The sequence below is a fragment of the Heterocephalus glaber genome, unplaced genomic scaffold (assembly GCF_053883595.1).
Source record: "Heterocephalus glaber isolate CG9 unplaced genomic scaffold, H.glaber_assembly_v1.0 deba00001564, whole genome shotgun sequence".
NCBI classification, from domain to species: Eukaryota; Metazoa; Chordata; class Mammalia; order Rodentia; family Bathyergidae; genus Heterocephalus; species Heterocephalus glaber.
Window position 1 is genome coordinate 2,728,167 of NW_028258351.1, and position 12,553 is coordinate 2,740,719.

Genomic DNA, 12,553 nt, shown 5'->3' on the forward strand with positions numbered 1-12,553 from the left:
GTTAGGTTAAATCTAATGTGACATTTGAAAGAGAGTAGCTCAGAAGAAAATTGCTGCACATTTAATTGCTTTTCCATAGCACTGACAATGTCCATCAGAGAGAAGACCAATGTGTTTCTAAATGTGTGCATCATTTTTCTTTTTGTAAAGAGGAGGTACTGTCATTTGGAACTAGCAACAAGCATCAAGTACATTATTCCTGGACTACAAAACCAGTGAAATAATAATAGAATGGTAAAATATTCTAAAAATGACTTCAATCTATACTCAGACATGTGACTTAGTGTTAAAACAAAAATATTGACTTTTCCTAGTTTCACAGTCGTATTTGGTAAGCCAGCAGTACAAAATTTAATTGAAAGTCAAGTTAACTAGAATCCAGTTTGAACTACTGCTGACTTCTGATTTTAGTACCTCTATATGTAAGACAAAATTCAGCATTCGTTTTAAGTACTACCTACTTCATTGTACATAAAAAGAGTAAAATAAAAACACCAGTGGCATTCAAGGATGAGGAAAATAATAAAATTTTTAAAAGGCAGTCAAATCAACAGGCAGCCCAGCTATGCAAAAGAACTGCCCCAAGAAACTTAGCCCCAGTAATCCCCAGTTTTGGGGACTGAACCCAAGGCCTCTGTACTGAGGCATGGGCCCTAGCCCTTTTTTTCATTTTGAGACAGGATCTTGCTGAGTTGCTAAGTTGTCCAAGATGGGCTCAACCTTTGGGTCCTCCTGCCTCAGCCTCTGAGTGCTGGAATCACAGGCGTGTACCACCAAGCCCGGTTCTTAGCACTTTTTAGCATAAAAATATGATTTTTTAAAAGTAACAAAACTATTTCGAAGTCAGGTTCTAATCAAGACTTGTTAGAATGAATAATTCTATTCCTGCTCCTGATACCACTCTCTGTAATCATTTCTCCTAAATCAATTGGTTTTACTTCTTATCTGCTACCTTCTATCATGCCATGCTTGCTAAGAATCCATAATAGCTCACACATCAAAACATGTATAGGGCCAGGGATTTAGCACAGTGGCACGACACCTGCCTCGCAAAGGCAAGGTCCTGAGTTCAATCCCTGGTACCAAAAAAACCCACCACCAACAAAATACCCATGTATATAGGCCAGGCATGGTGGCTCATGCCTGTAATCCTAGCACTCGGAAGGCTGAGGCAGGAAGATTGCTGGGAGTTCGAGGCCAGCCTAATCTACATAGTGAATTCAAAGCCAGTCTGAACTACACAATGAGACCCTGTCTCAAAAAGAGAAAACAAAATGTATATAATGAGAAAGGAAATGGAAGTTATTAAAAAGGACCCCAGGAGAACTTCTGGAAACAAAACACCTGATATTGGAAATGGAAGATGTGAGCAAAGCATACAAGAATTAGTACATTTAAAAATAAAGATACAAAAGCAAACAGAGAGGAAAGTAAGAATGAGGGAGAATGAATACTAATTCAGTGAGCAAGGCAATTATCCAGTGGTCAACATAAATATAACTGGAGTCAAAGGACAGAAGGGGAGAAACAGAAGAAATACTTAAAAGTAGAACTGGACGAAAAATGTAAAATTTGAAGAAAACTATAAACCCACAGAACCACGAATGTCACAATCCCAACTGGAAGAAAACCACACTATTGTTTCATTGGTTTTTCTGTATTGTTTTATCTTTCCAATTTCATCAGTTTGAATTCTGATCTTTATTATTTATTTTCCTTCTTTTGCTTTAATTTGCTCTACTTTTCCCTGTCTCTCAGTGTGGAAACTGAGGTCATGGACTTCAGACCCTTCTCTTGTCTAAAATAGGCAGTTAGTTCTGGAAATTGGTGTTGCATCCTGATGTAATGTCATTCTACAATTTTTTTTCTTTAAATTTTTGTAATGATTATTGAAGCATAAGAAGTTGTGAAATAGTACAGTGATATACTGATATACTGTGGACCCATCATCTTTTGCAGAACTAGGAAACCGCCATTGATATAATCCAAAAATTTTATGCATACATCAGCAATTTTATATATAGTTTTATAACAAATTCATTTTTTGTGAGGGGTTGGCTCAGTCTTATCACATGTGCAGATCTGTGTAACCTGCACCACAGTAAAGATACGAAATTGTTCCATCTCCACAATTCTATCTTGAAAAGGCACATGCCACCTTCCTTCCCACTCCCAATATAAATCTTGGTCACTACTAATCTGCACTCAGAATTTTGTGATGGCATTTGGCACAATTTTCTCGAGAGTCAAAGTGGTTCATGTGTAAACAGCTAAACCTACCATTTAAAAGTTTAATATTCTAAGATATGCATATGTTCTAGTATCAACTTCACTCAATTTAAAATAATTTTGAACCTCCTGTGAACCATAGATTAAGATTTCTCCTGTGAACCATGGATTCACTTGGGATCCCATATCCAGTGATTGTTTTAGATAAAGTCCCAAATCTGACACCCGCTCCCCTACAAAACTAGTTAATGTAAGCAACTTAAAAATACTACTGTGGCCACACCTGCCTCACAAGCGCAAGGTCCGGAGTTCAATCTCTGGTACCAAAAAAAAAAAAAAAAAAAACCAACTACTGTGGCCAAATTATCTGAAAGAAAAGAAGGACAGTATATTTTTCTTCTAAATAAAGTTTTCTCAAATCAACTCTATAAGTTCTGCTTTTAATTTACAATTTGGAAGATCGAGAGAAAGAAAAAGTTATTATGTACTTTGGGTTCACATTCAAAACTGATTGATATTTATTAGTCTGTTCAAAGGTTTAACTTTGTTTTTGGCAATGGACTATACTACAGTAAAACGCCTTTATTTAAAAAGGTAATTATAGTATGTAACTTTTATTTTCAAAGTAAAATATAGTGTTAACATAAAAATTATGAATCTTTTTATAAACTATTCCACTAAAATTTTATATCCAAGGGAAACTTGAACTATAGATTCTTGACTTTTACTTTCACTGAGTTAAACAGCAACATTAGATTACTATCATGAATTTAGTTTTCATATATAAATTACCTAATCAACTAGGTTGAGCCATACAAAAATTGCAGATATTAGACTTTTTATCTTACTAAAAATAGCAATTTTGTATCATTTAATAGAACAAGAAGAAAGTCATCTCCACCTCTATTGTAATTTCTGTATTGACCATTCCACCATGATCTCGTTTGACAAAAAACTACTCGATAAACATCAGTATTCCTCAATTTTGGTCATTCTATTCAACTATCATACAAAGAGATAATTATACAAAGGAATAGTTAGCTGCTGTAGTTAAGAATACAGAATGTGGCAGCACCCGGAAGGAAGCTCCCCCACTGCCATCCCAGGCTCCTAGGGCCAAGAAAGTGAGCCGGTCCCAGCACCCGGAAGGAAGCTCCCTGCCTCCATTCCAGGCTCCTAGGGCAGTGAAGCTGATCCGGTCCCAGCACCTGGAAGGAAGCTCCCCCGCTGCCATCCCAAGCTCCTAGGGCACAGAAGGTGAGCCGCGTGAGTGTCAGAAGCACCCCCGCCCCCTGTGGAAATGAGAAGACACATAAACAAGCCTCAAAAACAGACTTCCAGATCACCTACAGCAATCCCAAAGGGAAACGAGATGGAACAATCTGATACTCAACCACCTGGACTCTCTGAACTGGCAACAAAAGAGGATCTGGGAAAAATGAAATCAGAAATCATTACTCAGATAACAGCAAAGATTTTGCTCATGGTGCAAGACATGATTAATAAATCTAGAGAGGACAGATTGAAAAATAGAGGATCTGAGGAACATGATGGAATCCCAACATAGGAAACAAATGGAATCCATAAAACAGATACTAACAGATTTCCAAGAGATTAAAAACTCCATTGAAAGTCTGCACAGCAGAATGAACCAATGTGAGGATAGAATTTCACTTATAGAAGATAAGATTGCAATTAGTGAGGAGGAAAGGAAAAATTGCTTTAAAATTGTAAGGGAAAATGAGAAATCAATCCAGCAGCTGCTAGATGATGCAAAGAAGAATAACATAAGACTGATTGGAGTCAATGAAGAAAGAGGAGAGAGTGCAGATGACATAAAAAAAACTGTTCACAGAAGTGATGGCAGAAAACTTCCCAAGGAGGGGGAAAGAACTTGACATACAGATAAGTGAGGCATATAGGACTCCAGCTAGCCTTAATCAAAAAAATCTACACATAGGCATATAATAGTTAGGATTCCAGAAATCCAACAGAAGAATAAAATTCTACAAGCAGCTAGAGAAAAGAAACAAATCACATACAAAGGAAAGCCCATCAGAATCACAGCGGACTTCTCAATGCAAACCCTCAAGGCAAGAAGAGCTTGGAGTGATGTATTTCAAGCCCTAAAGGAAAACGGCCTCCAACCCAGATTGATGTACCCTGCAAAACTATCTTTCAAAATGGATGGAGAAATAAGATACTTTCATGATAAAGAGCACCTCAGGAACTTCATGAATACCAAACCAGCACTCTGAAAAATTTTAGACAATACCCTAGGAAAAGACAATGAGCATCACAACCCCAGGAAACCCAGCAGAATGAATCCATTGGGCATGACAAATTAAATGCAAAGGGGGAGAATCCAACAAAAAGAAAAAGTCATAACAAGGCTTTTAAAACTTTTGACTTCATCTCCCTAGTGAGTGTATAATTCAATCTTATTATTGTACTGATTAGTATTTTTGATTCTAGAATTGCACACCATTCCTTGTGCTATACTGGCTATTTATCATCTTCTTATGTCTACATTTTAATTGAGTTGTCTATTAATGAGCTCTAAGAATTCTTTATATATTCTGCTCATAGGTTATATGTACTGTAAATATGGTCTGTTTAAGGACTACTTTTCATTTTAATGATGTCATTTAAAGTTCTAAATGTTGATGGAATCTCATTTATCAATTCTTTTTCTTTTATACATCATGTTTTTTGTATCCTAGGTAGTTCTTGCCTACCCTGAATTCATATTTTCCCTTATAATTTGTTCTTAAAGTTTTATACTTTTAGGCTTTCTTATTTAGGTTCATAGATCCCTTCAAGTTATTTTCATGTATGGAAAAAAAGGGTTGAGGTTAATTTTTTATATATGGATACCAGGTGTTCTAGTGCCGTTTGCTGAAGACACTATCTCTTCCTTGGCTCTTGAATTGAGTTTATATTCTATAAAATGCTAATGTTAAATAATCTTTCAAAACTCAGTAGACCATATATGTGTGGTTCTATTTCTAGATTCTCTGTTTTATTCAAATGATCTATATGTCTTTCCTTACACCAACACTGCCTTGATTACTGTAGCTTTAGAAGAAGTCCTAAAATTAGGTACTAAACGTCTTCCAACACTGTTTTTGTTTTTGTTTTTGGCTTTTCTGGGTCCTTTGTACTCCTACATAACTTTTAAATTTCAATATCCAGTTCTTCATTTATAGCAAGTATACACAGACCTGAATTTTTATATATACCTTGTGTTTTCTAATCCTGCTAAATTCAAGTACAAGTTCTAGGGGCTCCTAGAGATTTCTTAGTATTTTCTCTGCAGATGATCATTTCATCTACATATAAAGATTTTGCTTCTGCTGTGCCAATCCTATCCTAGTTGTGTCATTTTATTGCCAGACTATTTTGGTTTAGACCTATGTTTCAAAGTCTAATGGACAGATGAAGAGTAGGCATATCTGCCCTTGTTCCCCAACTTTAGGGAGAAAGCATTGTATCGTCTCCATTCATAGAAGGAGTTTTTGTTGGAAGTATGGAGTACATGTCTTTGATCTGTTGAGCAGGTTCTGTTCTACTTCTAGTCTCCTGATAGCTTTTACCATGAACGGCTGTAGAATTTAGTCCAATACTCTTTCTCCAACTAGTGACAGGATCATATGGCTTTCTCCTTTCCTCTGTTAAAATGATTACTTTTGGGGTGGATCTTCCAATGCTGAACCAACACTGCCATCCCTATAATAAAACCACTTTCTACATACTGCCAGATCTGACTTCTAAGAGTTTGTTTTGCTAAACAAATTTCTATCTATGTTCATACTTTTTCTTCTATTATCTTTATCTAGTTTTAGGATTAGCACAATGTTGATTTCCTAAAATGAGGGGAGAAGTGTTCCTTCTTTTTACTGCTTTAAATGTTTGATATAATTTATCAGTTAAAATGTTTATGAGCCTGCTGTTGTCATATAGATAGGTTTCCAAGCTAGGAATATACTTTCTTTAATAGGTGCTATTCAAATTTTATATTTCCTCCAGAGTTAGTTTCATTAATTTGTCTTCTAAGTTACTTCTTAGAAGTTGTCAAATTTATTTCAAAAAAGATTTTTGTAATATGCTTTCTATATCCTTTTAAATTCTTTAAAATCTGTGGTAATGTCTCCTAGATCTTAATATTGTAATTTAAAAAATGTATAGCTGATATTGTGTAACAGGAAGAAAAGGTCTAAAAGAGCAGGAGAATTGGGAGGGGTAGAGGAAAGGAAAAAAGGGAAAGGAAAAAATATGAGAAGAGGAAAAAAATGGAAACAAGGTCTTTGCAAATAGGGAAGGGTGGAGGGGGTGAAGGGAGGGCAAGGGAAGGGGAAAAAAAATAAGAACCAAGAGACTCATGTAATGGTACAAGATCCCAATGATGAATGTAACTATTTTATACCTAAAATGTACCAATAAAGTTAATGGGGGGGGGGGAGAATACAGAATGTGGAGTTTTTTACTTATTTCACTTTAAAGGTGAGTAGAAGTCTTCAGTGTTTTGGATACTTTTCCCATTCCTTCTCCCATCAGCCACCCTTTTGCCATATATGCAGAACTCTGTTTATGAACAAGCAATGTATTTATTATGAAGACAGGACTGGAAGGGGGAACAGGGATTCCTTGTTAAACATCCTGCTTGCCTATTCTCTTCTCCTTGAGACAAAGTCTCTTTCCTATTTCCATTTACATCATTCTTTGTCTACTATTATTACAATTTCCGGAGTTTGTAAAAGTTGGCTTCACTTGATCCAATATCCAAATACAAGAAAGGAAAATGCATGCAACATTTGTAAAGTTTGCATTAGAGTTCTGGAACATAAAAATAATTTTTAAAAGGTACTTATCATGGTCCTCAAGTTGGAAATTAATAGACGATTTTCTTTCTTTTATTTTTTGTTTGTCTCTTTGTTTTTTGTTTTGGGCAATGCTGAGGATCAAACCAAGGGCTTTCCTACGCTAGGCAAGCACTGTACCAATGAGTGACATTCCTAGTCAAGAGATGATTTAAATATGGGTGGGTAAAACAAAGCAAAAACAAAAAAATAAAACTTTGATATCAGGTCTGGTATACTTGTTTTTAAAGAAATAGAATACCTTTCTGAGTGAATACTTTTCAATGAGGGGACAAGGAAAGAAAGCTAGACAATAATGAAGTCTTCTGACTGATGTTATAACTTGCAGATCAGCAGGTAAAGTATTGCTTTAACCAGTGGTATTCCAGGATATTATTCCTCTGACCCAAATGTCCACATTTGCATTACCTAATAGCCTCAGTTATGTAATATACTGGCATATCCAGGACTCTCACTCAAATTCCTTCTCTTAATTAAAGCTTCTTGCTTGTTCTGGGATCACCCAGCCTCGACTCCCTTTCTCTGACCCTCCTGCTGCAATGCTGCCAGGAGTTGGCTTTCTAAAATATAATTCTGTATGGTCAGGAATGGAGCTCAGTAGTAGAACACTTGGCATGTGGAAGGCCCTGGCCCTGGCTTCCAGTGCCTGTACCTCCAAATTACTTAATTAAACCAAATAGAATCCAATTCTAGTGGTGAAAATATCTGATGGCTTAGTACTACTGACAGCAGTGGTTCTTAAACTATGTACCTAGGGATTTTTGTTAAAAGAACAAAGCTACTTAAAATCAAGTAGTATGAACCACTTTAATCACCAGGAAAAATATTAAGACATACAGAGGTTTGGGGGGGGGGCTTAATAGCTTCTTAAATAGTTTGAACTTGTTACTGTTTCTCTACTAAACAGACAGAGGAGGTACCAAAATAACAAAACAAAGAACAATATAAACTCTGAGTCAACTATACTTAACGCAACAATTAGTTATTTTTGCCACTTTTGAAAGGTAATGGACAATGTACCCATGATTTTTTAATATCATGTATTATGTCATGGTTTTCTCAGTTCTTATGTAAATTAACTATATGCTTTAGCTCTAAACCTATACACTTAGTTCTAAAAGCTATGAATTTTTATATAATCTGCTTCTTGAACAAATTTAAAAACCACTAACATTTAGCACTCTGTGATGCCTTTGGCAAGTTAAGGCACTGCTCCTATAGTTCCCTACGTGTACTTATTAAAGATCTGTCTCCTGAACTTGAGAGCAATATATTATTCATGTTTAAATTTCGAGTTCCTGACACAAAATAGGCACTTGTTGAACATGTATTACAAGAAGCACCAGGTTAAGCACTGTGTAGGACTGCCAACTATTTATTATAGCTGTGGAGTTTCATAACTGTAGAGCAAAGCCCATAATATTTTTCAGATTCTAGCATAATATGTAACACATTATAAAAATGAAACAAAATATTTCTAGCTCTATATTAATTCATACTTTATAATATACTAGGCAACATAATAAGTTGAATACAAGAAAACTCTATTAAAAACATGTCAATGTTGATTTCTAGGAAGCTTTTTAAAAACATGCAGTATTCAAGAGCCATCAAGTTAAATTAGGATTCAGTCCATTCTAAAAAATTGAATTATAATTGTAAAGAATTTTTAATTCTATGAACACAAACTGGATAATAAATATTAAATTGTCTTTTCATGCTTCCCATGTGAAAAAAAAAAGTGTGGGGGGGCCTATATACCTAGCTTGATGAACCGTGTTCAGTCTCTATAAAGGTTAGAGTTTAGACAGGAAAGTAAGTAAACAAAAGACTAGCTCAGGGGTAATCACTTGCTAGCATGCTTGAGGCCCTGGGATCGAAGTCCAGCATGGCCAGCAGGGGGTTAGGGGGTGGGGTTGGGGGGTAAAATGTAAAGGAGTTGAATCATTACTTCATTATTTCAAGTAAAATTCTACAAAAAGAAAAACCTACTGAGAGTTTTCACAGTGAAAAGTGCTTAATTTTTTTCCTCTAAGAGACAGATTCAAAGCTTTATGAAATGGTTTATTATATCCCAGTAGTTTTGAGTTGTGAGGTTTTTTTGTGTGTGCCCACCAAATTTTCCCCATCAATCTACCTGTTGTCATTAGAGACATACTTCACATGCCCTAAGGTGTGGATTATAGTTCAATATCTTAACTTGCCTCAGTCAGATTATCAAGGACTATGCGTACAGACCAGTGGTAATGTGCACATATGCTTTAAAAGTCAGCACTTGAAGACAAAATCTGAAAAGCCCATAGAGAAAAAAACCCAATCAGAACAACTTACCACCAGCGAGCAGGAATTGATAATACTGTACTGCATCTGCAGCGAGGAGAAGAGGGTGGTTTGCATTAAATGGTGGTTGCAATTCGTTCCATTGAGGCGTTCTATGAAATCAGCAGAAGAATGTTAATATTTAAAGTTTAATAGATGAGATGTAAATCACCACAACTGTCATCACTTACAGACACAGATAAAAACTCACTGTTTTTCTGTTCATTAAAATGAACTTGTAATCATTAAAATGAACATGCTGAAACACAAGGTCATCTATTTACAAAAAAAAAAAGTGGCCATGTGTCACACAATGAACACACGTGGAGCCAATATTACCTTAACAGCAATAGTCTCCTATTAGATAGACAAGATGTTGAAAAGACAAAATAGAAAGTGTAGAATTCAAATGCCACAGCTAAGTGGTTCTATTTATATAATTTTTAAATCAGTGTTACACCTCTCTATTCAAAGAACATGTGTATATTTTAAAATGAAATGAGGCAGGTAAAAATGGTAAAAATAAAACACAGCTGTGTAAATGGATGATATATTCCACATCTAATTAGCATATGATTTCCAAAATAAGCCACTATTTCAATAATGATACTGCAGTAATTATAATTAGATCTGCCCAATTCATTCTAAGCTTGATAAATCAGATATTGATCATATCAGTCCAGCACAGTAAAGTAGTAGTAAAGTATGCTGGAGCCTCCAAAAATCAATACAAGAATATTTTAAAATGTCAAAAGGAGGAGGATCATTTTCATATCCATTTTTGTCTGTTTTCTTCCATACATGTCAGAAGCAATTTTTTGTCTCCTGGACAATGCACTATATTGAACAGGTTTTATTCCAGGTTTCATTTCTCCCTCTCTGTGATATGTTACAAAGATTCTAATCATTATGCACTTTTGAAATGGCTTTTAATTCTTTATAAACATTTCTATAGTGCTTAACCATTGTATCTTGGAGAATCACTTTAAAGGAAACCTTCAAATCTATTTATATTAGTTTCTATTCCCCTTAAAGGAAATCTCAGTGCTACTTACTATTCAGTGAGCATGTGACTACAAATAGGGGAAGCACAAGTCCAAGATAACACAAACATGCAAAGAGACAGTGGAATTATGAAGGAATTCTGTAATATATATACCTAAGACAATTAAAAACAAATGCAAATTTCGTTCACCACAGTTCACAGCAACATTATTAATGATAGTTAAAAAGTGTACATGTCCACCAACTAATGAATGGATAAACAAAATGTGGTATATCCATATAATGGAGTATAACTTGGTTATGAAAAGTAAGTTCTGATGGGCCTTCTGAAAACACAGATGGACCTTCTGAAAATAGGCTAAGAAGCCACACACAAAAGGTAGCAGATTATACAATTCCATTATTATGTAATTACTAGAGCAGGCAAATCTACAGGGACAGAATGTAAACTGCTGGATGATTACAGCTGAAAGGTGAGGGGAAGATGGAGAGTGATTGATACAGGATTCCAAGTGGTGATGAATACTATTAGAGTAATGGGTACACTACTATGAAAAGTCACGTACAGTGGTTGAGTTTCACTGTATGTAAATTATGTGTTCAACGATAAAGAACTATATAGTTTTGCTAAATGAAAGAAGCCAGACAAAAAAGAGTGCATATATATGATTCCATTTATATAAAATTCTGTGACAAAGAAGGGCAAAAGGAGAGATCATAATGTTTGCAAACATACATCCAAGAGTGATGAATATATTTATAATTTCAATTGTGATGACTTCACAGCTATAACCATTTGCCAAAACTATCAAATGGGACATGTTTAATCATTCAGACTTGTTTGAAGAAAAGAAAGAAAAAAGAAGGCACTACCTAACCAGCGCCCAGCTGGCTCGAGGGGATGTCACCATTTCCAGTGGAGTGTCGTCACTAATCTTGGGGGCAGTGCTGAGGGGTCGGGGCTCCATCATGTGTTCCACCAAGGTGCCATAGCAACTGATAATGTAGAGAGATTCAACAACAACCTGTTTGGACTGATCTACAAACAGAGAAACAAGATCTGTATGTGCAGTGATGGCATAAAAAAACACAACAAGGTATTTTCCTTATTTTTTTAAACAAATTACTGATTTTGTCATTGTACTCCTCAGGCTGCTGAGAAGAAATGAAAAGATGGAAACTTTGTCATACTGTGCCTGATCCTTGCCTAAAGGTTGCTTTTAATTAAGTAGATGCTGATGGATGTAAAAATCTCTATGCTATCACAGTACTTCAAATGATAAACAATTATTTCAAGAATGATATAAATGTGCTCAAAATTCTAATAGAGTAGACAATATTTTATACTTTTCCATTTGTCTACTATGTAATTTGTCCCAATTATGGAAAATGAATTATATTGGGGGGACAAGAAAGGACTAACTGAAAAAGAGTACTCTATGCACTAAGATTTAGTGACACTGGATAAACAAACTGAACTACACGAGAGGCTATTTGTACGCCTGCATCAGTCTAACACCTCAGCTACTTTTTCTCAGAAAACAAATTTAAAACCTCAATTACTGGATCAAAACAAACAAAACTCATAATGTGTCAATACATAGGCTCACCACTTGAAACAAATCTACCACTATGATGGGCATGTTAATAATAAAGGAAGCTATACATGTGTTGTATGGGAGGTAGATGGGAATTCTCTGTACATCTGTCTCAATTTTGCTGCAAACCTGAAAGCTCTAGAAGAGATAAAGTGTTTTAAAAACATCCATACACCTGCATCCTCCTCACTCAACTTCTTCTTTTCTTTCAACTGGATCACTGGCTCCCACAGTAAATGAAGGTCAGCTATACTTTGAGAAGTCAGGTGGTAAATATGGATCTAATCAAATGACTTTATAAGAAATACACATGTACTCACTGGCAAAACAGGTTTAGTGCTCAATCTCAGGTTTTACAGTAAACCAAGGGGCATTTAAGAAATCACTCATGAATGCTGGATGGGTCATCTTATCTCTGTGTCAGGAGAATCAATTACAGCTGATTTGAGAAAATGGCTAATGACCAGCCAGTGGGACATAAAGGAGTAGCAAGTTAAAAGGGTAATTAGAACAGAAGAGAGA

At 35.5% G+C, this 12,553-nt stretch overlaps 1 protein-coding gene across 15 annotated transcripts in view; it reads right to left on the bottom strand.

The window, feature by feature from the left end:
• Bcas3 (BCAS3 microtubule associated cell migration factor) overlaps positions 1 to 12,553 on the bottom strand; it is a 583,853-nt gene that overhangs the window by 309,398 nt on the left and 261,902 nt on the right. For all 15 annotated transcript variants that reach the window (XR_015443252.1, XM_021248678.2, XM_087191873.1 and 12 more), the window contains 2 exons: positions 11,307 to 11,472; positions 9,441 to 9,541 (listed from right to left, as the gene is read on the bottom strand). Coding sequence is in view for 14 of the 15 variants with exons in the window: in XM_021248678.2 (XP_021104337.1) it covers positions 9,441 to 9,541; positions 11,307 to 11,472 (267 nt within the window). In the remaining variant the exon portion in view is untranslated. The remainder of the gene's footprint in view (positions 1 to 9,440; positions 9,542 to 11,306; positions 11,473 to 12,553) is intronic.